At 58.2% G+C, this 25,320-nt stretch overlaps 2 protein-coding genes across 4 annotated transcripts; one reads left to right on the top strand and one right to left on the bottom strand.

The window, feature by feature from the left end:
* Positions 1-297: 297 nt before the first annotated feature.
* ZBTB4 (zinc finger and BTB domain containing 4) lies at positions 298-15,134 on the top strand. 2 transcript variants are annotated; one of them, XM_051825246.2, is made up of 4 exons: positions 298-438; positions 8,549-8,618; positions 8,968-10,022; positions 10,634-15,134. In XM_051825246.2, the coding sequence occupies exons 3-4, from the start codon at positions 8,977-8,979 to the stop codon at positions 12,561-12,563; spliced, it is 2,976 nt and encodes a 991-aa protein (XP_051681206.2). In that variant the 5' UTR covers positions 298-438; positions 8,549-8,618; positions 8,968-8,976; the 3' UTR covers positions 12,564-15,134. The 2 variants fall into 2 exon arrangements, with proteins under 2 accessions (XP_051681206.2, XP_008269003.3); XM_008270781.4 differs by lacking the exon at positions 298-438 and adding an exon at positions 870-1,005.
* Positions 15,135-16,279: 1,145 nt separating this feature from the next.
* Positions 16,280-25,280, bottom strand: CHRNB1 (cholinergic receptor nicotinic beta 1 subunit). 2 transcript variants are annotated; one of them, XM_002718802.5, is made up of 11 exons: positions 25,130-25,280; positions 24,901-25,040; positions 24,278-24,322; positions 22,466-22,575; positions 22,268-22,376; positions 21,770-21,917; positions 21,277-21,486; positions 18,324-18,547; positions 17,957-18,129; positions 17,456-17,606; positions 16,280-17,195 (listed from the first exon to the last, which is right to left on the bottom strand). In XM_002718802.5, the coding sequence occupies exons 1-11, from the start codon at positions 25,191-25,193 to the stop codon at positions 17,055-17,057; spliced, it is 1,515 nt and encodes a 504-aa protein (XP_002718848.2). In that variant the 5' UTR covers positions 25,194-25,280; the 3' UTR covers positions 16,280-17,054. The 2 variants fall into 2 exon arrangements, with proteins under 2 accessions (XP_002718848.2, XP_051681207.2); XM_051825247.2 differs by lacking the exons at positions 24,901-25,040; positions 25,130-25,280 and adding an exon at positions 24,547-24,709.
* Between the last annotated feature and the right edge of the window lie 40 nt (positions 25,281-25,320).

The following is a 25,320-nucleotide window of genomic DNA, read 5'->3' as shown; positions in this document are numbered from 1 at the left end:
GGGTGGTCGTGCGCCCCTGCAGGGGTGCTGCAACCCTGCCGGCGTCCTGTTGGGTGTCCACAGCCTTGGTGGCCCTCTCTACTCTGTGCGGTTCCCCGCGCCGCCTCCGTATCGGTTCGGCCGAAAGCCGTCGGGCGCTCTGAGCCTAGTGTCGGTGTCGGCTGCGCTGCGCCGGCCTCCTCGAGGCGGCGGCGGCGCTGGGGGGGGACTGTTTCCGGGGGTGGGGGTGGGGGTAGGACCGGGGCGGGGGGGAGCCGATGATGTCAGCGGCGGCGGCGGCGGCGGCGGCGGCGGCGGGGCCGGGCCGGGGCCGGGCGCTGGGGGGGCCGGGGCCGGAGCCGGAGCCGGAGCCGGAGCTGGAGGCGGGCGAAACCGGAGCGGCCGGGGGCGGCCACGGTGATGAGCCGGGCCTGGCGGACGCGGCGCCATCGCAGTCAGGTGGGCCCCGGGGCAAACCGGGCAGGGCCAGGGAGGACCGGAGCCAACTGCCGGGCCCCCTCCCCGCTGCCCGGCGCCGCGGGGGCCCGGGCCGCGCCCCGCGCCCAGACCGCTCCCCTTTGGGGTTGACCTGGGGGCTCAGGGGTCGAGGGCTGAGCCTAGCCCCGCCCCCAGGCGCGCACGGCGCCGGGGGGCGACTAAGGGGGCCCCGGTATGGCGTCCGAGGGAGCTGTGGCGGGGGGCGCGATCGCCTGGGGCCGTGGAAGGGGCCGCGCTCACGCCCCTTTGAAGGGTTAATTCTGCAGCCCGCTGCCCCCCTCCCCCCGTGGGGCAGGTTGGGGGTGGGGTGGGGCGGGTGTGAGCCCGGGCAGGCGCTGCAAGCTGCTGGGAGGGCGATGGCGTAGGAGCCAGGCAGAGAGGGGGAGGGGTGGGCCGCCGAGCGCCCCAGAGTTGGGGTGTGCAGGGTGCGCAAGACGAACAGGGGCCCCGGAACAGCCGCGCCGTCGGGGCAGGGTTGTGGTTGTGAGTCTTGGAGATTGTGTGTTTCCTGCTGTGTTGTGAGGCAAGGTAAACCTTTCCTGGGCACCATCGCCTGCGGCTTTGGCAGCCAGGGGTCCTGGCGGGGGCCCTCCCTGGGCCGTGGAGATGGGAAGCCAGAAGGGGTGTCCGGTGCTGTGGGGCCCTGTGGCTTTGGGTGACAGCTGAGCATTTTAAGCAGGGCACAATGCGCTGAGTGTGGAGTTTGTTCAATGTGGGGTTCTACATATGTTTTCTACCAGCGTGTATTTGCTTGCATGTATGTTCTTGCACCACAGGAAAGAACGCTGTCTCGAAACTGCTGTGTTCTGCATAGCTGGTGTGGAGTATGTGCTGTGGGGGGCACCAGGACGCAGGCTGTGTGTGCCTGCTGGGAGGGGGCAGCTGTAGACCTTTGAGTCCGGAGGTGTCAGGTGTGGGGCCCACGGCTGGGGCCCTGCCCAGGTGTGGTCTGGTCACGGCGAGGACGGGCGGAAGGATGGGTTTGTGTCTGTGATAAGCCAAGGGCATGGGGGGGGCTGCACGTCTAGAACTCAGATCCCAGGGATCAGGAAGGGGGTGAGAAACGCCAGGGTGTGTCTCGCGTGCCTGTGGGTCGTCTGGCACCGTGTGAGGGGCGCTGGGGCCGGGGTGGGGGGGTGGGTAGTGTGCAAGCTGTGTTTATGGGATCGTGGGTAGCCAGGCGCGGGGAAGGTTGTGTGTTTGCAACATTCTCCACGGGATTCTTTTGTGACGTCGTTTGTGGGAGCCTGTTTGTGGGAGCCTGTCCGGGCTGTTGGGCTGGGAGGCGAGCTGGTCAGAAAACACTTGTGGGGAGGGAGGTGGCGTGACAAGGGCAATGTGGGCCTCAGAGCCTAGAGACCAGCCACCAGCTGTGCGTGCGTGCGTGCGAGGCTGCCTTCTGTGTGCTCGGGAGCCCTGTGGGGCTGCCCAGGGGGTGTGGGGCTGCCCAGGGGATATGTTACAAGGAAGGGGGGGGATGAATACAGGGCACAGCAAGGGCAGCAGGCGGAGGCCTGGGTGCTGGCGGGGTGGCCCAGCCCGTCTCCTGCAGGGTCCGTGTGCTCGCCCCTCTGCGGCCGCCTGCAGTGTCAGGGTCACCCGGGGAGGAGGGGGGGAGGCCAGGGTGTCTGCAAGGGAAGTGAGCTTAGACAGAATGGCTCCTTGGCTGTGTTTATGTAAAGGCCGGGTGTGACTTTTGTCACTAAAATGGAAAAAAGAAACATGAAGTTTGCAGCCTCCTCCTCCGCTCCGCCGCTGTCTCCCTCTCTCTGCCCCCTCTCGGGTATCTCTGACGCACACTGGGCCCCACTGCTGCTGCCACTGTGAAGGGCCTCGCAGCGGAATTCGCTCACTAGGCAGATTCCTCAGAACAGGTTTTCCTCACCTTTGGGGCCCCGGCCCTTCAGCGGGGGGGCCGGGGGGGTGCCTGCATGTGTGTGCGCGCACTCTCAGTGTGCATACCACTGTGAACCACCCACCCTGGCCTAGAGGAGCAGTGTGCACTCAGGGAGGAGTGGGAGGGCACTATGGCTGGGCCCCTGGGCCATGGGGGCGGGGAGGGGGCCGGCTGCTGCCTGAGCCCTGCACGACAGGTGCAGGAGACGGAACCCTAGACCAGAACCTAAGAGTCCTGGCGGCCCCACCACTTCCTCACAGGCACTTTCCCTGCGTGAGCCTCAGTTCCTCATCCGTAAAGGGGCAGCAGCGACATGGCCTACGCATCTTCCAAGTGACGGTGTCGGGACCGTGCCTGTACCAGCCCCTGTCAGCTCTCTGCCAGCCATGAGAATCCACTGCTTTGTTAGCAGCCACAGCAGTAAGCGCTTGGTTAGCACTGGCGCCCTCCCCAGCACTGCTGTCGGGTACGATCCCTCACCTAGTCCTCACCACGCCACCATGGAAACGGGCGCCGTCATCAATTCCCATCTTCAGGGGAGGTGGACCCAGGTCCTGAGCGTTAATTTGCCCTCAGTGACTTAGCCGGTAAGGGGGAAAGCTGTCTGGGTATTTGAACCCAGGCAAGGGATTTGAACCTGGGTATTTGAACACAACCCAGGTCCTGTGCTCTGAATTACTCTGTTCTGCTGCCCTCCTGGAACAGGCGCTGGGTCTCCCTGTGCACCTGCCACACACATACTCACAGACATACACATCGGTTTCCGCGTCTGCAGCAGTCCATGGCAGAGACCCGGATGCTAAGGCCATATCCCTGCCCGGGGCGTGAGAACCTACATACATCCCTGCTGCTGTCCGAGTGGGTGCTGGCTGTGGCGCACAAAATGTTGATGAGTCAGAGGAGGGAGAGATTGTCCTTGCCCTGTGGGTCGGGGACGGCCAAGAAGGAGATGACATTTGACTCAGATCTTAACATTTTGAAGAGATGTTGGGAAGAGATGGGGGAAAGGACGTTTCTGGCAGGGGAGCCAATAGGCGAAGGCATGGAGGTGTGGGGCGTGTGGAGCTGGGAGGGCGCTCCGGGTGTCTGAGAGGTTAACGGGAGATTGGAACTAGACCAGAGAGCCTTTGAGTGCCTGGTGGAGGGATTTGAGCTGTATTCCTGAGTCATTAGGAACCAGTGAAGGGTTCTGAACCCGCTACATCTGCATCGGGGATGTCGACTCTCAGTTGGACGGAAGCAGGTAGCCTGGAAGCAGGGGGAGAGCTGGCCGGCCGTGGCCGTGGCTGTGGCCGGTGTGAGTGTTGACAAGGATCTGAACCAGCTTAGGGGCCAGCGGCAGGTTGGAGGGAAGGCTTCGAGAGCCATCCCAAGCTCAGCTGCAGCTTCAGCCAGACTTGGTGACTGTGGGTCTGGGAGCGAGGGAAGGGTGGAGTCAGACATGACACACTTAGCACTTAGCACGTGAGACCTTGTGTGGTGATTTATGTAATCAGCTGGCCGCCATAGGCCCCTTCTGGGCAGGCGCCAGCAGTACGCCAGAGGAGGATTCGGCATCTGGGGGTCAGCCGGGCCTGGATTCGAATCTTGACTCTGCTACTTAGGGCCGAGTGTCCTTCAGCAAGGCACATCCCTGGCTGAGCCTCTGTTTCCTGTCAAATGGGGAAAATATAAACACCTCCCGTGGGTGGCTGTGCGGAGGAGGCGATGCTCGGTGAGCCCCTGGAAGTGTCAGGCAAGCTGTGAGTACCCCAGAAAGAGTCACATTATAATCACCACCCCCAGCCCCTGGCCGCCTCCGTCCAGCACTGAGACTGGCTTCCTTTTCCCCCCAAGGGCGGACAGACTTGGAGGCAGGTTCGTGTATTTACCAGATTTTTTTAAAATCTTAAAAAAAAAATAAATACATAAAACCTCTCATTATGTGCTAGGCACCGTTTTAAGTACTGAGATGATACAGAGAAGGAAGCAGACAAAAATCCCTGCCTCCCCCACCCCCAGAGCGTACACTCTGGAGAGAAATGAACAAAATGTTCTACCAAGTACCAAGGAGAAAAATAAAGCAGGGTAGGGGATAGGAAGTTTGGGGAAGGGGGGCCGGGGAGGGGTGGGGTTGTCCAGGGGAGGCCTCCGGGGCAGGTGACTCAGGACTTCGTGGAGGTGGGGCAGCCAGGTGTGAGGCTCTCTGGAGGAAAGGACTTTGCAGGCAGGGGGAGCAGCAAGAGTAAGAGCGCGTCTGCTGGCCGTGCTCAGAGGCACCTGCGAGGTCACAGGCACTCAAGAGGAAAGGAACAGTAAGCGCAAACAAATAAAACAAACTTCAAATCTCAGCACCACCAGACTTGTCATGAAGTCTGATTTCTGCCTCTTTTTATGTTTTTCACCACTTTTCCCCTACTGTTTTCCGGAGCTGAGTGCCAAGGTCTAGGAACAGGTGTCCCTCGGTATCCATGGGGGGTTGGTTCCAGCACCTGCAGACACCTGAATCCAATGCCACTCAAGTGCCTTATATACATCGGCATAGGATGTGCATAGTATAACCTACTGTCCTCCCACAGGCTTCACTCTCACTAATTCTGTGTAAGAGGCAGAGGGAGACAGACAGCTCCCATTCCAAATCCCAGTGTCTGCAACAGCTGGAGCTGCACTGGGCTGAAAGTGGGCGCCAGAAACTCAATCCAGGCCTCCCATGTGACTGCCGCCTCCCAGGGTATATTAGTGGGGAGCTGGAATGGTGAGCCAGAGCCAGGACTTGAACCTGTGCTCCTGTGTAGGATGTGGGTGTCCCACGTGGGCTCATATTCACTAGACCAAATGCCCACCCTCCATATATTTTAATTCATCTCTAGGTTCCTTATAATACTTAATACAATGTAAATGTTACTGTAAATACTAGATATTGTTAGGAAATGACAAGGAAAAAATATGCATGTTCAGTACAAATGCAACTTTTTCCCCCGAATGTTTGAATCTGAAGAGGCAGAACCCACAGGATACAGGGGGCTACTGTACTGCCACTTACTGGCTCTTTTAGTCTCTCTTTTTTAAAAAGTATTTTATTTATTTATTTGAAAGGCAGAGTTAGAGAGAGGCAGAGAGAGAGAGAGAGAGAGAGGTCTTCCATCTGCTGGTTCACTCCCCAGATGGCCGCAGTGGCCAGAGCTGGGTCAATCCGAAGCCAGGAGCTTCTTCCAGGTCTCCCATGCGAGTGCAGGGGCCCAAGGACCTGGGCCATCTTCCACTGCTTTCCCAGGCCATAGCAGAGAACTGGATCAGAAGAGGGGCAGCCAAAACTCGAACCAGTGCCCATATGGGGTGCCGGCACTACAGGTGGTGGCTTTACCGCTACGCCACAGCGCCGGCCCCTCTTTAGTCTTTATGACAACTCCAGGAAGTGGGAACTGCTACTATCATTCCCACCTTAGAGACAAGGAAACTGAGATGCAGAGAGGTTAAGTAACCTGCGCAGGGTCCCATCGCTGGTGTGTTCTCCGCTATCCATAAGCCCTCGCCGGGCAGTAGCCAGTGAACTTGGGAGGCTGGGTCCAAATCCCAGCTTGGATAGCAGTGGGACCAGGGGGAAACCACCCCATCACTTACTTGCTGTCAACCCGAAAGTGAGGAGTTTAGAGCATTTCATTTCTCTAAGCCTGTTTCCTCACTGTGGCCTTTCTGAGTGTTGAAATGAGATTATGCAGATAAGATGCTTGGCAATGCACTTTGCACATAATAAATATTTCATACATGGCAGCTCCAAAGACTGATGAGGAGGAGGATGCTGGTGGTGATTCTGGGTGGCCTCTGAAGGGCCACACTGACTCTGGGTCTCTGTGCTGTTCTAAGTGCCCTGGCAGGCCTTGTCTAAGCATCATGGCAGTCAGCACACAGCTGCTGTATAGGTCCAAGGCCAGCCACGTGTGGTTGTGCCGGCGCACAGGCCTGGCCAAGGCGGGTGGGGACTGGAATTGAACCTGGACGTTGCTCACCTGCACGGGGCTGCTACCTCCGGAGGAATGGCTTTCTAACTTTCACGAAGGCACAGGTGGGCTGGTGGTGCCCTAGCACGGACTCTAAACATATCCTTCGTCTCGGTGTGTGACGTCACCAGGAACACAGGCTTGCTGGGATCAGATCCCAGCTGTGCTGCCACCTGGTCGTAGCTCCTTGGGCGAGCTTCCTAGTGGCTCTGATGGTCACTCCGTCATTTTAAAGTGAGGCAGCAGGCCGGCGCCGCAACTCACGAGGCTAATCTTCCGCCTTGCGGCGCTGGCACACCGGGTTCTAGTCCCGGTCGGTTGGGGCGCCGGATTCTGTCCCGGTTGCCCCTCTTCCAGGCCAGCTCTCTGCTGTGGCCCAGGAAGGCAGTGGAAGATGGCCCAAGTGCTTGGGCCCTGCACCTTATGGGAGACCAGGAGAAGCACCTGGCTCCTGCCATCGGATCAGCGCGGTGCGCCGGCTGTGGTGGCCATTGGGGGGTGAACCAACGGCAAAGGAAGACCTTTCTCTCTGTCTCTCTCTCTCACTGTCCACTCTGCCTGTCAAAAAAAAAAAAAAAAAAAAAAAATGCAGCAAGGGCAGCTTAAGCGCCAGTTGGGATGCCTGCATTCCACATCAGAAGACCTGTGTTCAGTTCCTGGGTCCGGCACAATTCCAGGACCCTAGGAGGCAGTGTTGATGGCTCAGTTAGTTGGGTTCCTGCTGCCCACACGGGTTGTGGACATTCAGGGAGTGAGAAGGTGGACAGGAGCCCTCTCTTTCTGTTTCTCTGTCTCTGGAATTTGGAAAAAAAAAAAAAAAACGAACAGTTAAAGGGGAGAGGGGAGACCACTGCTACCTTCCAGAGCAGTGATAAGGAGCAGGTGAGATAATGCAAATGAAGTGCTGACTTCTGGGGTCCCGGTGAGCTGATGGCCATCATGGAGGAGAGTGGGAGCCCGCGACTGAGGCGAGGCCCCTTCTCCAGGGTTCCCGAGCGCTCCGCAATCCAGCGTCTAACGGGGCTGACCCGTAATTAGTATCTTGTCTGTGCCTGGCAGTCGTGTTGTTAAAATTCCAAACATCAACCCTGTTTATCCCCTTCTTTCTTCATGTCCAGGAGAGGCATCGGGCAGTCTTTCGGGGAACTTGAAAAGAGGGTCTGTGTCGGGCGGGGAAAGGCCTGTCCATCCAGGTGGCAGGAGTAATAAGGGGAAAGAACATCGTTCCAGGGCTGGGAGTTGTATGAGGGACCCCTGGTGCGGAACACACACCTCTGCTACCCAGGGCACTGGGAAGAGGAGAGAGGGCCCCGGCTTTGCAGAAGGCAGATGGGAGGGCCCGAGAGCTCTGCAAACAGGCCCACCTGTCACTGTCACTACCAGCTCTGTGTGCCCTTGGATAAGTCGCTGAGGGACTCTGGAACCCAGATCTTCAACCCTAGCAGGGGAACCCTCGGCCCTGCTGGTGCCCATGGGGGAAAGTGCTTTCTGAGCTGGGTTCTGTGCCGCTCCTGGGTGGGCCTCCCAGCACGAGGTGAGGCAGGGGCTGCGTGTCTTCCCTCCGCCACCAGGAACAAGTCAGGAGTGGGACCAAGCCTCCTCACTCCCAGTTGGCTGGTCTTTCCAGGGCTCTGGAAACTGGAGCGAGCTAGTGCACATGTGTGAGCCCTGGTCTGCAGGGGTCTTTAGTGGTCACCTGGCCCTTGGGCCAGAAACCTCTTTTAAGGTTTATGGGGCTGGGAGTAACAGGACGAGGTCCTTTCCTAATCTGAGTATCCAGCAGCTTGGTTCAAGAAAAAAAAAAAAGCTCAGGGAAATCTATTTTGATATCTAAATAATCTCATTGTGATAAAAGACAACATGCAAATCTTTGATTGCCTTTGAGCCCTGAAATGGGGCCACAGGGACTTGAGAGGGATGTGACAGGCCTCCCGGAGCCTGGGATAGGACTGTGCTGCCGCCTTGTTTGGGGGTGTCCTGGGAATATGCAAATGATCATGTTGCTGTACTTCTCGGGGCCTGCAGAGCGAGGCCCTGCGATAGTCCACGTGACCTCCCAGGTCGGAGTGGACGCGGCTGAACGCACAGCCGGACAGAGGCTCTCAGGAGAGGGGCCGAGCGTCCTCTCTGAGCCCCCCCGGGGTCCCATCCCGCCGCCTCCTCTTGGCCCCCTGACGAGGTTTCCCTTTCTCCACAGGGGGAAGAGGCCTGGCACAGGGGACCTGCTGAGCCACGGCTGCTCCGCTCCATGCTGGCTGCGCTGTCAGGTGAGAGGGTGCTGACAAGAAGTCAGAGCTCAGGCCGCGGGCCAGCGAGGGCCGCCGCGGCCGGCCTGGGAGCTCAGGGGAGTGGGCAGCAGCCCTCGCGGGGGCCTCCACCCCCTGCCAATGAGAGGGACTTTCCCTTTGCCCCTTCTCTAGTCCGAGACTTGGGAGGCCGCGATTCCTTGCCCTTCACTGTGACCTGAGGTAACCCTGGCCAGACTTGGGTGGCTAAGGGTTAACCCCTGACCTCTGCGAGCTAAAATTACTCGGTCTCTCCCGGTAGTTTCTGACCAGCAGTCTCCCCGCTGCCCAGCCTCTGAGACTCTCCCTGGCCTCTTCTCCCACTGTCTAGGCTGGCGCCATGCCCCCCCCCGCAGAGGTGACGGACCCGTCCCATGCCCCCGCCGTCCTGCGCCAGCTCAATGAGCAGCGGCTCCGTGGCCTTTTCTGTGACGTCACCCTCATAGCCGGAGACACCAAGTTCCCTGCTCACCGCAGCGTCCTGGCTGCTTCTAGTCCCTTCTTCAGAGAGGCCCTGCTCGCTTCGGCGCCACTGCCCCTCCCACCACTTACTGGGGGCTCAGCTCCCAACCCTGCTACCACCACAGCTGCCTCCTCCTCCTCCTCCACCTCCTCTTCCTCCTCCTCCTCCTCTCCCCCTCCAGCCTCTCCCCCTGCTTCCCCCCCACCCCGGGTCCTGGAGCTGCCAGGGGTCCCAGCAGCGGCCTTCTCTGATGTCCTCAACTTCATCTACAGTGCCCGGCTGGCACTCCCTGCTGGTGGCGGGGACGGAGCCGCCGTGGCCGAGATCGGAGCTCTGGGGCGGCGTCTGGGCATCTCCCGCTTGCAGGGCCTGGGGGAGGGAGGCGATGCCTGGATACCTCCTGCCCCAGCCCCTGTGGCCCCGTCGCAGCCTGAAGAGGGCGGCTTCGGGCCTAGACCAGCTGGAGAGTGGGAGGGTGACGGGGCCGAGGCCCAGGCCCCTGACTCCCAGCCCTCTCTGTCCCGGAGGTCCCTGCCCTGCCCCCGATGCGGAAAAAGCTTCATCCATCCCAAGCGGCTGCAGACCCACGAGGCCCAGTGCCGCCGGGGGGCCAGCACGCGGGGGGCTGCAGGGCTGGGCCCCGGGAGTTCTGGCCCCGGTGGTCCCGCAGGAGTGGACGCCTCAGCGCTGCCCCCGCCGGTGGGCTTCCGAGGTGGCCCTGAGCACGTGGTGAAGGTGGTGGGTGGCCATGTGCTGTACGTGTGCGCGGCCTGCGAGCGTTCCTACGTGACCCTGTCCAGCCTGAAGCGGCACAGCAACGTCCACTCATGGCGGAGGAAGTACCCCTGCCGCTACTGCGAGAAGGTGTTCGCCCTGGCTGAGTACCGCACCAAGCACGAGGTGTGGCACACCGGGGAGCGCAGGTGAGTGGCCTGGGCCCAAGGGTCAGCGCTCAGAGACCCCCGGGATGGGGGAGGGGGTGGGCACAGCATGGGGCCTGCAACTCACCCTGAGCCTAGGCAGCTCACGTGCCACTCACCCTCCTGCTCACCGCCACTCACCCTCTGCCTCCCTCCAGCCCCAGTTCCTTCAGCTGCTGTCTGTCAGCACGCGGGCCTGGCCCGGGCCTGGCCTGGTGCTGTGAGGAAGGCTGAGAAGGACAGAGAAAGTTGCCCTCCCGGGAGAGGACGCTGGGCGCACAGGCGTGACCACCAGTCCCCATAGCGTTCAGAACAGCGCCTGCCGTGTCCGCAGTGTGCCCTGTGCCCACGGCGCTTCCTCGTGCTGTCACCCGTGCTTCCAAAGAGGGTTCGTGACTTAGGCAGGATGCAAGTATTTCCTGGTCACGGATGGGACAGCTGGGGCGCAGCGCCCCACAGCCTGTGGGGGCCACTGAGCTAGGACTGGTGCCCCTCCTCGAGGCTGGGGGGTGTCGCAGACTGGAGTGGAGGGCACAGGAAGCTGAGGCCCTGGCTTCCGGGCTCCTGACTTAAGTGGCTCTGTTCCTGCCCTGTTCCCTGCTGTCCTGGCCCAGGTACCAGTGCATCTTCTGCTGGGAGACTTTTGTCACTTATTATAACCTGAAGACCCACCAGCGAGCCTTCCATGGCATTAGCCCGGGCCTCCTGGCCAGTGAGAAGACACCCAATGGAGGCTACAAGCCCAAGCTCAATACCCTCAAGCTGTACCGCCTGCTCCCCATGCGGGCAGCCAAGCGGCCCTACAAGACCTACAGCCAGGGGGCCCCTGAGGCCCAGCTCTCTCCAAGCCTCCGTACTCCGGCCCCCGTGGCAATGCCAGCCAGCTCCCCTCCCAGACCCCCACCTGCCCCCGAGCCCGGCCCCCCGCCCTCTGTCATCACGTTCGCTCACCCGGCCCCCTCTGTCATTGTCCACGGGAGCAGTAGCAGTGGTGGAGCAGGAGGTGGGCCAGCAAGCACTGGAGGGTCCCAGGCCGCCTCCGTCATCACTTACACTGCTCCCCCAAGACCCCCCAAGAAGCGGGAATACCCACCCCCACCCCCTGAGCCTGCAGCCACACCCACGGGCCCTGCCACTGCTGTTTGCCCAGCCACCCCGGCAGGGCCAGCCTCGGCCTCTGCGGAGGAGGCCAAGGGCCGGAATCCCCGGGCAGGGAGGACCCTGACATACACAGCCAAGCCCGTGGGCGGGGTTGGTGGGGGCGGGGGTCCCCCCACAGGCCCTGGCCGGGTCCCCTCTCAGCTACAGGCTCCGCCTCCACTGTGTCAGATCACTGTGCGAATTGGGGAGGAGGCCATTGTCAAGCGCCGCATCTCAGAAACTGACCTGCGTCCTGGGGAGCTGAGCGGAGAGGAGGTGGAGGAGAGTGAGGAGGAGGAGGACGAGGAGGAGGAGGACGAGGAGGAGGAGGACGAGGAGGAATCGAAGGCTGGTGGGGAGGACCAGCTCTGGAGGCCCTACTACTCCTATAAGCCTAAGCGCAAGGCCGGAGCCGCTGGCGGCAGCGGCGGCGGGGTGCCCCGGAGCCGCCGGCTCCCGCGCTGGAGGCAGAAGCTGGAACGGAGGAGCTGGGAGGAGACCCCGGCGGCGGCGGCGGCGGAGGGCCCGGCAGGGCGGGCCCGCGGCGAGCGGAGGCACCGCTGCGGGGACTGCGCCCAGACCTTCGCCACCTTGAGGAAGCTGCGCAAGCACCAGGAGGCCCACAGCGGGGGCTCGCACGGCTCCCGGGCCGGCCGGAGGCCCTCCACCCGCTTCGCCTGCCCGCAGTGCGCCAAGGTGTGCAAGACGGCAGCCGCCCTGAGCCGCCACGGGCAGAGGCACGCGGCCGAGCGGCCTGGGGGCGCGCCCACCCCCGTCATCGCCTATTCCAAGGGCAGCGCTGGCCCCAGGCCCGGCGAGGTCAAGGAGGAGGCCCCGCAGGAGATGCAAGTCTCCTCCTCCAGCGGCGAGGCGGGCGGCGGGAGCGCGGCTGCGGAGGAAGCTTCCGAAACCGCTTCGCTCCAGGACCCGGTCATCTCGGGGGGTGAGGAGCCCCCGGTGGCGGCAGGGGCGGGCAGCTACGCGTACCAGCCCGTGCAGGAATTTCCACTGGCTCTGATTGGGAGCGGCCGGGAGAAACCTGGGAGTGAGGGGCCAATGGGAGCCCCAGAGGGGGACCGGATGGAAGGGATGGGGGCTGCCAAAGTCACCTTCTACCCTGAGCCCTATCCACTGGTCTATGGCCCCCAGCTCCTTGCCGCCTACCCGTACAACTTCAGCAACCTGGCTGCTCTCCCAGTCGCTCTCAACATGGTCCTACCTGATGAGAAGGGTGGAGGGGCCCTTCCCTTCCTACCGGGGGTCTTTGGCTACGCAGTGAATCCTCAAGCAGCACCCCCTACTCCCCCGACTCCACCTCCCCTAACTCTTCCCCCACCAATCCCCCCTAAGGGAGAAGGAGAAAGGGCAGGGGTTGAGAGAACCCAGAAGGGAGATGTGGGGTGAGCTCTGGGGCCAGACCCCCCTTTCACCAGATGCCACCCTCCCTGCACCCCCCACCACTACCAGCTTCCTGGCCTCCCTGGCCCTTGGGAGCCCCTCCACACTCTTGTGCAGGGACTCGGGGGGCCCCTGGAGCTCAGGGGCCAGGCTGCTTTGTGTGAGATTGTAGTTTTCCCATCTCCTAGGAAGGGATCTTTGGTGGTTCCCCCTCTCGATCTTCCTCCAGGGAATGGCCCCCAAGAGGGGCAAGGGCCAGCTCCCATCCTTCTCAGCCCTCGGGGCACTGAGCAATATACTTATCTGAATCTCTACTCACAACCCCCACCAGCTCTGAATGTCTAACCTGCTCCCCTGATTCGCAAATTTAGGGGGAAACCATCTCTCTCACCTAAGGAGCGCCCCTAGTTCTCCGAAGCCTTCTCTAAGCCCCGCCCCAGATGCTTCCTAGCACATTCCATTCTTTGTGGCCCAGAGCCTGGACCAGACCGTGGGAGCAGGGGTTTCCTCCGTAGCTTGGAGAGGTCACGCCTTCCTTGGCTTCCATGCCTTCGGAGCTTCCATACTCCTCCCCACCCTCCTAGACTTCGGAGACAGCCTCTCCCAGTCCAGGTCAGGGAGGTGTTGAGGGAAGGGCTACCTTTCTGTTCCTGTTACCTGGGGCAGGGAAATCATGGCCCTATCTTGACCTCCAAATCCAGTGAACCCCAGATACTTCCAAGGCAAAGGAGGTGAATAGATCACACCTCTTCCTGCCTCTACGTAGAGCCTCTTCTGGGCTAAACCAGATTTGGGGGCCAGAAGGGAAGAAATCCACATGGGTTGGAGAAGGGAAGCTACTTCCTGTTTTTTTCCTGCTGGTTTCTCCCAGACTAGACCAAATAGCCAGAAAAATGATGGGGGGTTGGATGGGTGGGTTACGCCCAAGATTTGCACATGACCTTCCATCCTCACCGTTATCCCCGTCTTTCCCAGTGTCGCTGCCCTCACCGATCACTCCAGATGGTTTTGGGGGAACCATCCTATCCTCCCGGTGGGCTTTGGGGTATCCCCACCGGTTTTTCCCTCCAAAATAGCACCTTACACCCCATCTTTGACTCAGTTCCCCACACCCAAAGATCCCAGCTTAGGGATGGGGTGCAGGGACCTGCAGTAGTCCCTGACCCCTAATTTGCACTAGTTAACCCTGGTCAGGGTCCCTGTACTTCCTTCCAGTGGGGGAGATGAGGAAACCCTTGCTCCTGATTCTCTGAAAACTGGGCCTCCCGCTCTGTGATGGGATGGACATTTCCCATCCTACCCACCACCTCCCACCCTGCAAAAGACAAAAAAATAAATAAAAAACAGCTCACAAAGGGGAGAGCCAGTTTAGGGGAGCAAATTTAACACACGGGGATTAGAGGAGTGCAGTTTCAAAAGGGGAAAAGTTGCTGCCACCAAAGTGGCCGCCTTTGACCCAGCTACTGTTTTGTTTTGTTTGTTTGTTTTTTTTTTTTTTTTTGGTGGGAAGGGGGGCCAAGATGGCTGCCCTCTCAGCAGATGCTCAGAGGGCAAGACGGTGGCTTTTGGAGGGCAGTGGTCCTGGGGGAGGGCCAGGAGCGTCCTCCCGCCCCCCAGCGTAGAGGAAGGGGGAGGTTTGCGACATTTCCCTGAATGTTGACCACGGAGGAGTCACTCCTTCATTCCTCCTCTGTCTCTTTGCACTTTCTTGGTGTTGGCCACAACCTGAGTGAAGAATTTCCTACTGAATGTACCAAGTTCCAATTTTTAAGGGAGGGGGAGGGGAGTTTCAAACAGGGAAAAAGAACGCAAAAAAAGAAAAAAAGAAAAGAAAAAAAATCACTAAAAATTCCCACAAGTCTTGTTTCTGGCACTTTAGAAAAACTGCGGAAAAATACATAATAAAGAATACATATATATATCTACACACAAATTATATATATCTATATATACAGCGGAACCACAAGAGAGACTGAGGGCCTGGAGGCAGGGGCCGATGCCATGAGAGCCCCGCCCCCGTGTCCTCACCCTGCCTCACTCCTCTGGGGCACAGGGCCAGGGAGGGGGCTGAGGATGGATCGGGAATTTGAATTTCAGAATAGGTCAAAACTCAACACCATGCACATTTTGGGAGAATCGAGATCGTAGATATTTCTTTTTCATTTCTGTTTTTGAAAATACGACTAAGGAGAATAGCTTCTGGAATTCGGTGGGTCTGGGCAGCAAACGAGAACCGTGGCGACGTGGAAAATACAATATATGTATCTGAGCTGGGGAATTTGACTACTGTGAGTTTCAGATGTTGGAAATCGGGGAATCTTACAATTTTGTCTTTTGAAAATGATCAGGTCTTGTCAGAGTGCGCCCTCCTTCCCCGTGCTCCCTGGGAGGAAGGGCGGTGGGGGGGAGGGTGCGAGGACCGCCGGTTCTGTGCCACAGCACGCGAGATTTAGAATTCTACAGACTCTAGCTCTATTTGTAGTGAGGACCCAGATTTAGAAAAACTGACCAATATTTATCTCCGCATTTGTGTGTGTGTCCAACTCTCTAGGCCAATAAACCAACAGGACAAACAAACTGTGCTCTACAGTGGGATACCAGGTGCAGTTATTTGCGTGGCTGGCGGGTCTGGGGGAAATGCTGACCTTGTCCCACGGGGATCCCCGGAAGTTGAAACCCTATCTCCCCTCCTAGGACAGCAACTTCCGGCAACCGAGGGTGTGAGGGCTTGCTAACTCCAGGCGCTTCCCTGTCATCTGCTGCAGGCAGGGAACACAAGCTGACTGTGGCCCAACACCAGGCAGAAACATCAGCTCAGTCCAGCTCGCCCTGCCTGCTGTGCCCGGCTGCTCAGAGCAAGATCTGTGCTTCCCCAGAGTGTCCTGAAAGCAGGTCCAAGCCTTTTCCAAGATGAAAGGAGACTGCAGCATAAGAGACCCACACTTTCTTTTTCCACTCCTTTCTGCTTCTCCTCCCCTGTACTTTTCTAATGTTAAGGGAGGGATCAGCAGGTCAGGTGAGTGGAGGCTTTGAGAAATTGTAGCACAAGTAATCTTTGTTTTAATGTTGGTTTTATATTTTTATGTTCTATCTACTTAAAAGGCAGAATGCGAGAGACAGAGAAACTTCTATCCCTGGTTCACTCCACAAATGCCTGCAATAGCCAGGGCTGGATCAGGTCAAAGCCGGGAGCCCAGACTCTTCCCAGGTCTTCCACAGGGGTGGCAGGGACCCAAGCACTTGAGCCATCATCCACTGCCTCCCAGGACGCATTAGCAGGAAGCTGGAGCGGAAGCAGAGCATATGGGACTCAAACCAGCACTCTGATATGGGATGCGGGCATTGCAAGCGGTGGCCTTGACCAGAGTGAGCACCCATTAGTCAGCTCTAGTAAGTGGCTTCCAACAGGGGACCCAGGCCGAGCGATACTATATATCTTTTTTTTCTTCTTTTGAAAGGTAGAACTACAAGAAAGACAAAAATCTTCCAAGTGGTGGTTCACTGCCCAAATACAAGAGCCAACGCTGGGCCAGGCCGGAAGCCAGGAGCCAGAAATTCCATCTGGGTCTCCCATGTGGGTGTCAGGGGCCCAAGTACTTGAACCATCATCTGCTGCCTCCCAAGGTGTGCATTAGCAGGGAGCTGGATTGGAAGCAAAGGCAGGACTCGATCCCAGGCACTCTGATATGGGATGCAGGCACCCCAAGCAGCAGCTTAACCTCTTTAGCACAATGCCCATGCCGATTTTATTATAGTTTTAAAACAAATCTTTTCAAGAGAAGCCAGAAATCTAAATTTCTTTGTGAAATAATCCAGATTTTTAAAATGTGCAGGCCAACAACATGGACCAAACAAAACACACCAGTTTGCAACCGCTGCTATACACTGAATCTGCTTGTTTTCACCTTCTCACACGAGCCTCGGGCAGCCCCCCGAAGCATACACTGTTATTTAGCTCGTTTTACAGGTACGAAGTTTAGTGGGTTGCCCAGGGTCTTGCATCAAAGCTGGAACTTTAATGGAGGTCTTTTAAATGTCCCCCCCACCCCTTCTCATTACAAATACACCCTTTTAAAAATAATTTTTTTCATCCTAAAGACAATATTCATTACAAAACAAAATACATTACAGAAAGGCTAAAACAACAACAACAAAATGACCAACAGTCCCAACATGCAAACGTAAAAAATACTGACGGGTGTATTTCCTTCTAGAATTTTCCCTCCTATTCATTCAACAAGTTGTAAGCACTTACTCTAGGTCAGGACCTGATGCTGGGCATCTTGTGGTGAACAAGGCACATTTCTTGCCCTCACGAGGCTTACAATCTAGTTCTTGTTCTTTGTTCTACTTGTTGATTTCCCAAAGAAGAACCCAAAGACTAAAGCAGCCCACTGCCCAGCCCCCAGCCCTACCCCAGCTCCCTCCGAAGCAGGGGAACCGGGAGGCAGAAGATGACGGCGCTGGAGAGAACCACCGAACTCGGCTCAGCCGTCCTCAAGGAAAGGGGTCGTCTGGGGGCAAGTGGTAGGTGGCGTCCAGGAAGATGACCAGGGTCCCCACGCTTGTGAAGATGATGAAGGTCCACAGGAAGAGGCGGTCCACTACCATGGCCACAAACTGCCAGTCCTCCTTCAGCTGGGGGCAGGCAGGGGGACCTGTGTGAACTCCAGGCCCAGGCGCCCAGAGAAGCCCGCCCCTGCAGAGACGGACCTCGCTCGGGCTCCCCTACCCCCCCCCCCCCCCCGGCGACGGACAGTCGCCTGCAGGGGGCGGGACCACAGGGGGCAAACTTTCCAATCGGAAACGAGAGTGAGTGCGGGGGGGCGGAGCCGCGGGCTTCAGGGAGGAGCCAGGGTCAGCGAGGCCCTGCCTCCCTCCACCCTCTCGGGACTTACCGCGTCGTGGTCCTCCTGTTCCTGCAGCTGGCGAGCGATGTAGCTGATCGAGGAAACCACGTCCCGCAGCTCGGGAGGCAGGCCCACAGTCCGGTTTGGACCGTCGATAAATCGCCGTAGGTCCAAGGCAGCTATCTGTTCAGGCTGGAACCTGGAAGAAGCGTGACTGTTTGGCCACGCCCCGGGCGCAAAGACCCACGAGCAGCGCCAGTGACCTAGGCCCTTCGCCAACCGCCTCCTGCAATAACCTGCTAGCACTTAAAACATGAGAGGGCTCTTCAGACTCTCCCTGCCAGCGGCGGCTTCTCCAGCCTTAGGCAACTTCTCCCACCCCTCCAAGCTTTAGTTCCCACTTTTCCTCAGTGAACAGGAGGACTACAGCTCCCATGATGCTCAGCTAAACGTCTTCCGGAAGCACGGGTTGCCTGCTTCCCCGCAAAGTCTTATGGGAACTGTAGTTCTCCCTCTCCTGTCCATGTTGGGGATGGCTGTAGCTCCTACCTGTTGGGTTTAGGGAAGAGAAAATCATTCGGTGGCTTCCGGATGAAATATTCATCTGTTCCCCGACCCCAGCCAATTCCTGGAGGAGAAGAATGAGGGGGCTCCGGCATCTGGTCTCTCTCAGGTTTGGGCCTCTTCAGACCCAGACAGAGAGGGAGTTTGTGGATGAAGATCTGCAGAGCAGAAAGAGAGGCATAGTAAAAGGAACTCTCACGCTTTCAGAGCAGAAAGCAAGCAGCCAGCCACCCCACTCCACACGTCCACTCGTGGGCAAGCCTGCCATGATCCCACAGAGCCACACAGACAAAGAAACGCAGCCTCACGGCCGCAGGAGCTCCCACAGGTTGGAGGAGGCGATCTCTCTCACCTGACGGACCCAGAGGGGCATTTGGTGGGTGTGAGGTGAACGGTGGTGCAGGTTGAGGACCACGACACTAAGGATGACGGAGAAGGTAACGAGGATCATGGTGAACATGAGGTACTTGATAATGATGGGGACCGAGAGGGACGTCTCAGGCACTTTGTCGGCCAGCAGCAGCAGGAACACGGTAAGGGTCAGCAGGGCAAAGATCGACAGCCCCATCTTCTCTCCTTGGAGGGCAGAGGGGAAGGCAGAAAGATTGGCTTTTGCCAGAAGGGAATCTGCAGCATAGTAACCATGTTCCCAGCCTACCAAAGGACAGGCGTTTGAAAGGGCTGACTGCCTGCACACCGCTCGCACACTTGCACCCCCACCTGGACTTCTTCCCAGAACTCCAGCCTCACAGCCACCTGCCATCTCAACCCTGCCGCTGGGGTGTCCGATGGACATGTGGGCCTTAACATGTCCCAAACCCACTTCTGTCACCACCACACCACCAGAGCTTCTCCTCCCGTAGTCTCACCCATCTCATCAGCTCATCAGTGACAACACCACCTTTCTTGTGGATGAGGACAAACTCTTCTGATCTCTCTGTCTCTCTCTCTCCTACCATATCCAAGCCAATAGCAAACCCTATTGGCTCTCCATTAAAAATATATCCTGAGACTGATGACGGCTTATCTACCACCATCACCTCGGGTCTGATTTATATAAAGGTCTCGCAACTAGTCTCTCTGCTTCATCCCCTCTGCCTGTTCTCAACGAGGAGGTCGACTGACTTTGCTGAAATATAATCGGAGCACAACCTTCCCCTATAAAACCTGAGGTTGTCCAGCTCCTTCAGCATAAAGCAGAGTGCTTACTAATACCTGCAAGCGTTTCCCAGTAACTCCCTTACTGCATTGCCTGCTGTTTTGTGTTGTTTGTTTCTACTGGTTCCTTTGCCTGGCACATTTTTATTTATTTATTTGAAAAGCAGAGAGTTACAGAGGGAGAAGGAGGGACAGACAGACAGAGATCTTCCATCCGCTGGTTCACTCCCCAAATGGCCGCAATGGCTGGGGCTGAGCTAGGCTGAAGCCAGGAACTCCATCTAGGTCTCCCACCTGGGTGGCAGGGCCCAGGTATTGGGTCATCTTCCATTGCTTCCCCAGGGACTGGATGTAGAGCAGCAGGGACGCAAACCGCTCATACGGGATGCCAGCATCACCGATGGCTGCTTAATCCGCTATGCCACAACGCCGGCCCCTGGCTGAGCACAGGATTCTTCCAGACACTTCCCGGCATCATTCTCCTCCAAGCCTTTGCTCAAATCGTCCCTTTTCTTTTTCTTTTTCATTAGTAAAATTTCAACTTTATGTGGTAGTCCCTTTTCAATGAGGCATTCGCTGGATCCCGTTATTAAATTGCAACTTCTACCCTAATTCTCATCCTCAACAATTGCCTTTCCCTTACTTTCCTTCTCCGGACTTACCCTCTTCTAATATGTCAGGTAGTGCACTTATCTATTTTGTTTATTGGCCGACTCCTCCCTTAGGATGCAAACGCCAGGAAGGTAGGGACTTTTTATTTCTTCTATTCACTGATGTGTCCCACTGCCTAGCGTGTAGACACTCAACAAATAGTGTTGTATGAATGAATGGCCATTTTCAGGGAACGACACAGCCATTGGAAGCATCTAAAAATGAAACAAAGTATACAGGGACAGGCCAGGTGGCTGATTATTCCTGCGGCATACCACAGTAGTCACAAGCTTCATGGAGCAGACGGAAATAACCCTTACGGTCCACTCCACTTCAGTCCAGTTATATCAGGTTCCAAGATTCGCCCTGCTCCCGGAAGGAGGTATGGGTTACATTTGGAAGTCTCTTCTGGAGCTTCATCAGTCTCCTCTAGATAGACGACTGATGCCAGAGAGGAGGAAAGCCGGTCCTGAATACCGGAATTAAGAATGTTGGGTCTCTGAATCAGACTGGCTCTGGCCGGCAACACTGCTTCTTTCTACGTCACGTCAAGCAGATGACTGGAACTCTCGCAGCCTCCTTACACTTCTCTGTGCAGTGAGAATGCAGTCCAGTGCCTACCTCACAGCGTTGTTGTAAAGACTGGAATTCATACATGTAACTTGCTGGTTTGTATTACCTTACAGCAAGTGCCCAACTGTAGTAAAAAAGCGAATAACTGGGGGCATTTAGCAGAGAAGTTAAGATGTCCACGTCCCATTGCGGGGTACCTGGGCTCCACACTGGGCTCTGGCTCCTGATTCCAGCTGCCTGCTGATGTGGGCCCTGGATCTCCCTGGGTGATAGCTCAAGGGGTTGTGTTCCTGCCACCCAAGTGGGAGATGTAGATTGAGTTCACAGAGGGCTGGTGAGGGTGTGAGCCAGCAGATGGGAGAGCTCTGTCTGTCTCTCCGTCACTGTCTCTGTCTCACTCTCTCAAATCAAAGAAAGAAAGCAAACCAACACTTTACCCAACCAGAGCTGCTTGGGTACCAGGCCCCGGGTCAATCCTTAAAATAATCTTATGCAGCTGGAACAATGATTATCCCCATTTCCAGATCAGGAAACCGAGACACATGGAGATGAAGCAGTTTGCCCAGATTACTATCCCATGAGGCCTCCTAAAGAAAGCGGGTCTGTTATTTTCCAGGAAGATAGGATGCTATGGGTGTCTGAGGACTGGGGAGAGGGATGCCAGCTATGGCAAAAGGGAAGAGGAGCGTGGTCCCAGGCTGGCAGTGTGCTGGGCAGAGGAGTGAGGGCTCCCGGGATGATGGGCTAGGCCACTGGCTGCAGGGGAACAGGTAGCAGAGCCTGAGGTTGGGGCCACTTGATGGGAGGGAAAACCTGGAAGAGATTCCTGAAGCCCAATCCCTGGTGGTTTGGGTTGGCAGGATGAAGGTGAAGACGAGGGAGTGGGTTAACAATGAGGAGGGCTGGGGCCCCTGCCCCCTTACCTGCGTCTGGCGGCAGGTAGAAGACAAAGATGGCCAGGACCGTGATGAGGATGCACGGGGCAATGACGTTGACCAGGTAGAAGAGAGGCTTCCGGCGGATGATGAGGTAGAAGACGACTTCCTGGCGCTGGCCTTCCCTCCCTCCCTTGGGGTCCCCCGGAGGCTGAATCAGCCGGGAGGGCTTGTGGATGATCTCCCACTGGCCATTCTCTGGGGGAGGGGGAGAAGCAGAAGAAGGGTTAGAGACAGGGGAGTCAGGTGTGGCCACAGCCTAGGCCTGAGGGGGCTGATGGGACAGGGACCGGCTGCGGACACCGGATTGGGCAGCAGCCCGTCTCTAATAACCTTGGACGAGTCTCCATTTCTGTATTTGTGAAGCAGGGAGATGGTCATTTTGCTGCCTCCCCAGGGCTGCCTTGGGCATCTCTGGCAGAATGCATTCTGGAAGCTGGAACTCACAGAGCCCAGGCATGTGGCAGCCATGCCCACTCACCAATGAAGGTCCCTTCATGAATGTAGATTTCCTGCCGCTCCTGCCCGTCAGGGCCCAGGCCCGTGTGCAGGCTGACCTCGGAGCTGTCGTAGCTGTAGGAACTGAACACCATGGTGCAGTTCTGCCAGTCGAAGGGGAAGTAGGTGACCTGCATGCGGGGCGGAATTAGTCAGGCTGGGGGAGTCGGGGAGGCCACAGGGTCTGGGGGACCGGGCAGATAGGGATCACCAGCAGAGGGAAGAGGGAAGGGGGGCTGCAGAAAGTCGCGGGGTTACTAAGGGAGCCCATTGGGGAAATGGGGCGGGTGGGGGCGGTTATCAAAGCAGTCTGGAAGTCAAAGTGCACAGACATGACAGTCAACGGAAAAGCAGAAGAGCAAAGGAGAAATGAGGGTCGTGCAGACGAGGAGGGAGGGCCGGAGTCGCAGAAGAATCGGGGTATCGAAGGAGAGGGAGGGTTTCCCAGGGCTCCCAGAGTCCCCCAGGCCGAGCTGGAGACCTGGATGCTGCAGCTGCTGCGGTAGATGCCCGGGGGCTGCCAGCGCACGGAGCCGTCGGGCGACACCACGACGTCAATGTCCAGAGCGACGTCGAAGTTGCCGTCGTTGCTGCAGGGACGGCATTGGCTGTCTGGGCCAGGCCCCGTCTCCGACGCCCCCCGGGCCCGCCCCCTGCCCGAGGCCCGGGCGAGCCCTACTTGTTCAGCAGCACCAAGTCCGGCAGCCACACGGACGCCGCGGTGACGCGCAGCAGGTCGATCCCGTCGTGCTCCGCGGGGTCCCAGCTCAGCCTGTAGTCCGTCCACTCCTGGGGAAGCAGAGGGCTGAGGGGACCACGCGCAGCTGGGAGCCAGGAGGGGACTTGGGATGTCCCAGGAGGGAGCCCTGGAAGGGAGCGGCGGGGGCCTGGGCCGCGGGGGATGGCCGGGGTCGCGGCTCAGCGCCGACCCAGTAAACAAACTTCTCTTCCCCACATCGGGTCCCGATCTCTCAGTTCGTAAAAATGAGGCGGTCGCACTAGCTAGCCTCTAAAACTGCTTTTCAGACTCTTGGAGAATTTAATTAGTGGACCGGAACCAGTGCTAAAACAAAAAGCAAAAACTAACAAGACGCGGGCATTGTGGCACAAGAGGTTAAGCCCCAGCTCGGGACAACAGAATATACACGAGTGCTGGTTTAGCTGCTCTGCTTCCAATCCAGCTCCCTGCCAATGCACCCGGGAAACAGATGATGGCCCACGTACGTGGGTCCTTGTCACCTCACATGGGAGAACTGTGCAGAGTTCCTGCTTCTGGCTTCAGCCTGGCTCAGCCCTGGCTGTTGCAGCCATCTGAGGAGTGAACCAGCAGATCTCCACCCCCCCCCCCCCCCCGTCACTCTGCCTTTGAATCACATAAATCTTAAAAAGAAGATAGACTGAAAAATGCAGGAAATGCAACTCTCAAAGTAAGCATAGGTATTGTTTTATGAAGCTTCTGTTTCAGTTATAAATGCATTTTAAAAATTATTCACTTAGGGCTGGTGCTGCGGCATAGCGGGTGAAGCTGTTGCCTGAAGTGCCGGCATCCCCTATGGGCACCAGTTCGAGTCCCGGCTGCTCCACTTCCTATCCAGCTTCCTGCTAATGGCCTGGGGAAGTAGGTTAGTCCTTGGGCCCCTGCACCAACGTGGGAGATCCAGAAGAAGCTCCTGGCTCCTGGCTTCGGATCAGTCCAGCTCCGGCAGTTGTGGCCATTTGGGGAGTGAACCAGCAGATGGAAGACCTCTGTCTCTCTCTCTCTCTAACTCTGCCTTTCAAACAAAATAAATCTTTTTAAAATTATTTATTTATTAGGCAGAGATTGTCCACATATGTCCACAACTGCCCCCTCTGGGCCAGGCAGAAGCCAGGACTGGAAAGCTCATCCAGGTCTCCCACGTGGGTGGCAGGAACCCAATTGCTTGAGCTGTCACCGCTGCCTCCCAGCGTCCAGAGGACAGCAGGAAGCCGGAGCCGGAGCCCAGGTAATTGGATAAGGGCCGCGGCATCTTAACCGGGAGGCCAGACATCTGCCCCTACATGTATTTTCTTTTCTTCTTCTTTTTTTATTAGACAGGTAGAGTTATAGACAGACAGTGAGAGAAAGGTCTTTCTTCCGTTGATTCACCCCCTAAATGGCCGCCATGGCTGGCGCTGCGCCGACCCGAAGCCAGGAGCCAGGTGCTTCCTCCTCGTCTCCCATGTGTTTCCCATGTGGGTGCAGGGGCCCAAGGACTTGGGCCATCCTTCACTGCCTTCCCGGGGCCACAGCAGAGAGCTGGACTGGAAGAGGAGCAGCCGGGACTAGAGCCCGGTGCCCATACGGGATGCCGGCGCCGCAGGCGGAGGATTAGCCAAGTGAGCCATGGCGCCGGCCCCCCTACATATATTTTCTGAGGTCGACTTGCAAAAAACATTCTTACTGGCGGGACGTTCGAGGGAGTTGTAAAGGCAGAAGGACGCCATTTCCCACCCCGCGGGGTTTCCGTACCAGGTCCAAGTACACCTTTGTGCTCATCTCTTCATCCTTCTCGTTCTAGGTGGGAGAAATTGAAAGGGCAGCGATGTAGCGTGCACAGAGAAACGAGGACTCCGGGGAGAACCTCTCCCAGGATGCTCCGCCCCCTTCTCCTGGTAGGTGCGTTCGTTTAAGCCTCGCCTCCACCTGGACACACTCCTGGTGTTGTCTCTACGCCCAAAGCGCTCTCAAGCAGCTCCCCGCCCGGCCCCGACCTCTGCCGCCCCCCGCCCGGCCCCGACCTCTGCCGGTGGCGGTTTCCAGCTCCGCCCTCAGTTCCTAATTCATCCAGTCCTGGGCCTCCGCCCGCTGCTTGATTGACTGAGGTGAGCGAAGGGCTCCTTCCCACCTTGTCCTAACTTTAATGGCCCCGCGGCCAGTCCAGCGGCTCCCAGCCCTCCCCCAAGGCCCACCCACATGCCTGTTCATCACCCTGCCCAGCTCCACCCTCGAGCCGCCCAGCCACACCCGCGGCCGTCCATTGGTCCAATTTCGTCTGGCCCCGCCCCCAGCCTGTCCATCGGGCCTGCCTTGCGCAAGGCCACGCCCCCAGCCTGTCTGCGGGCCTGACCTCGATCCCCCGCGAGCGCCCTCACCAGGCTGATGAGCTGCGCCAGAACGAGACCGACGCTGACCCCGACGCGGTCTCCCACCTCCAGCGCCGGCCGCACCGAGCTGTCATAGCCCGAGAAAAGTTTCTCGCGGAGTCTGCCCTCGGCCTCTGAGCCGCCGACGCCTGGGAGAGGAGAGCACTAAGTGAAGCTCTGGTGCCCGACCACTACCTCTGCTGCCCTGGTTCGCTGCGTCCTCGGGACCCAGACTTACCTGGCGCGAGGGGTGCCTCTAGCACCCCCAGCAGCAGCAGCAGCGGCAGCGCCCCTAGGGTCATAGCCTGGCCTGTCGCTCAGTGAGTTCGTTCGGAGAGCCGCCGGGACTGCCAAGCGCAGGGGAAGTGACGAGGCGCCCCGGAATGTGCACCTGTTGTCAGGGGGCAGCAGCCAGCCCACCCGTCCCGC

The sequence above is a fragment of the Oryctolagus cuniculus genome, chromosome 17, assembly GCF_964237555.1.
Source record: "Oryctolagus cuniculus chromosome 17, mOryCun1.1, whole genome shotgun sequence".
NCBI lineage: Eukaryota > Metazoa > Chordata > Mammalia > Lagomorpha > Leporidae > Oryctolagus > Oryctolagus cuniculus.
This window is presented reverse-complemented; position numbering and strand designations above follow the sequence as displayed.

Bases quoted from the DNA above. Each gene is read 5' to 3' on its own strand.
- ZBTB4 (XM_051825246.2), top strand. From the start codon at position 8,977: ATGCCCCCCCCCGCAGAGGTGACGGACCCGTCCCATGCCCCCGCCGTC. The intron at 10,023-10,633 runs GTGAGTGGCCTG...GTCCTGGCCCAG, and splicing joins TGGCACACCGGGGAGCGCAG to GTACCAGTGCATCTTCTGCT.
- CHRNB1 (XM_002718802.5), bottom strand. From the start codon at position 25,193: ATGACCCTAGGGGCGCTGCCGCTGCTGCTGCTGCTGGGGGTGCTAGAG. The intron at 24,323-24,900 runs GTGAGGGCGCTC...TCTCCCACCTAG, and splicing joins TGGCGCAGCTCATCAGCCTG to AACGAGAAGGATGAAGAGAT. The intron at 22,576-24,277 runs GTACGGAAACCC...CTGCTTCCCCAG, and splicing joins CAAAGGTGTACTTGGACCTG to GAGTGGACGGACTACAGGCT.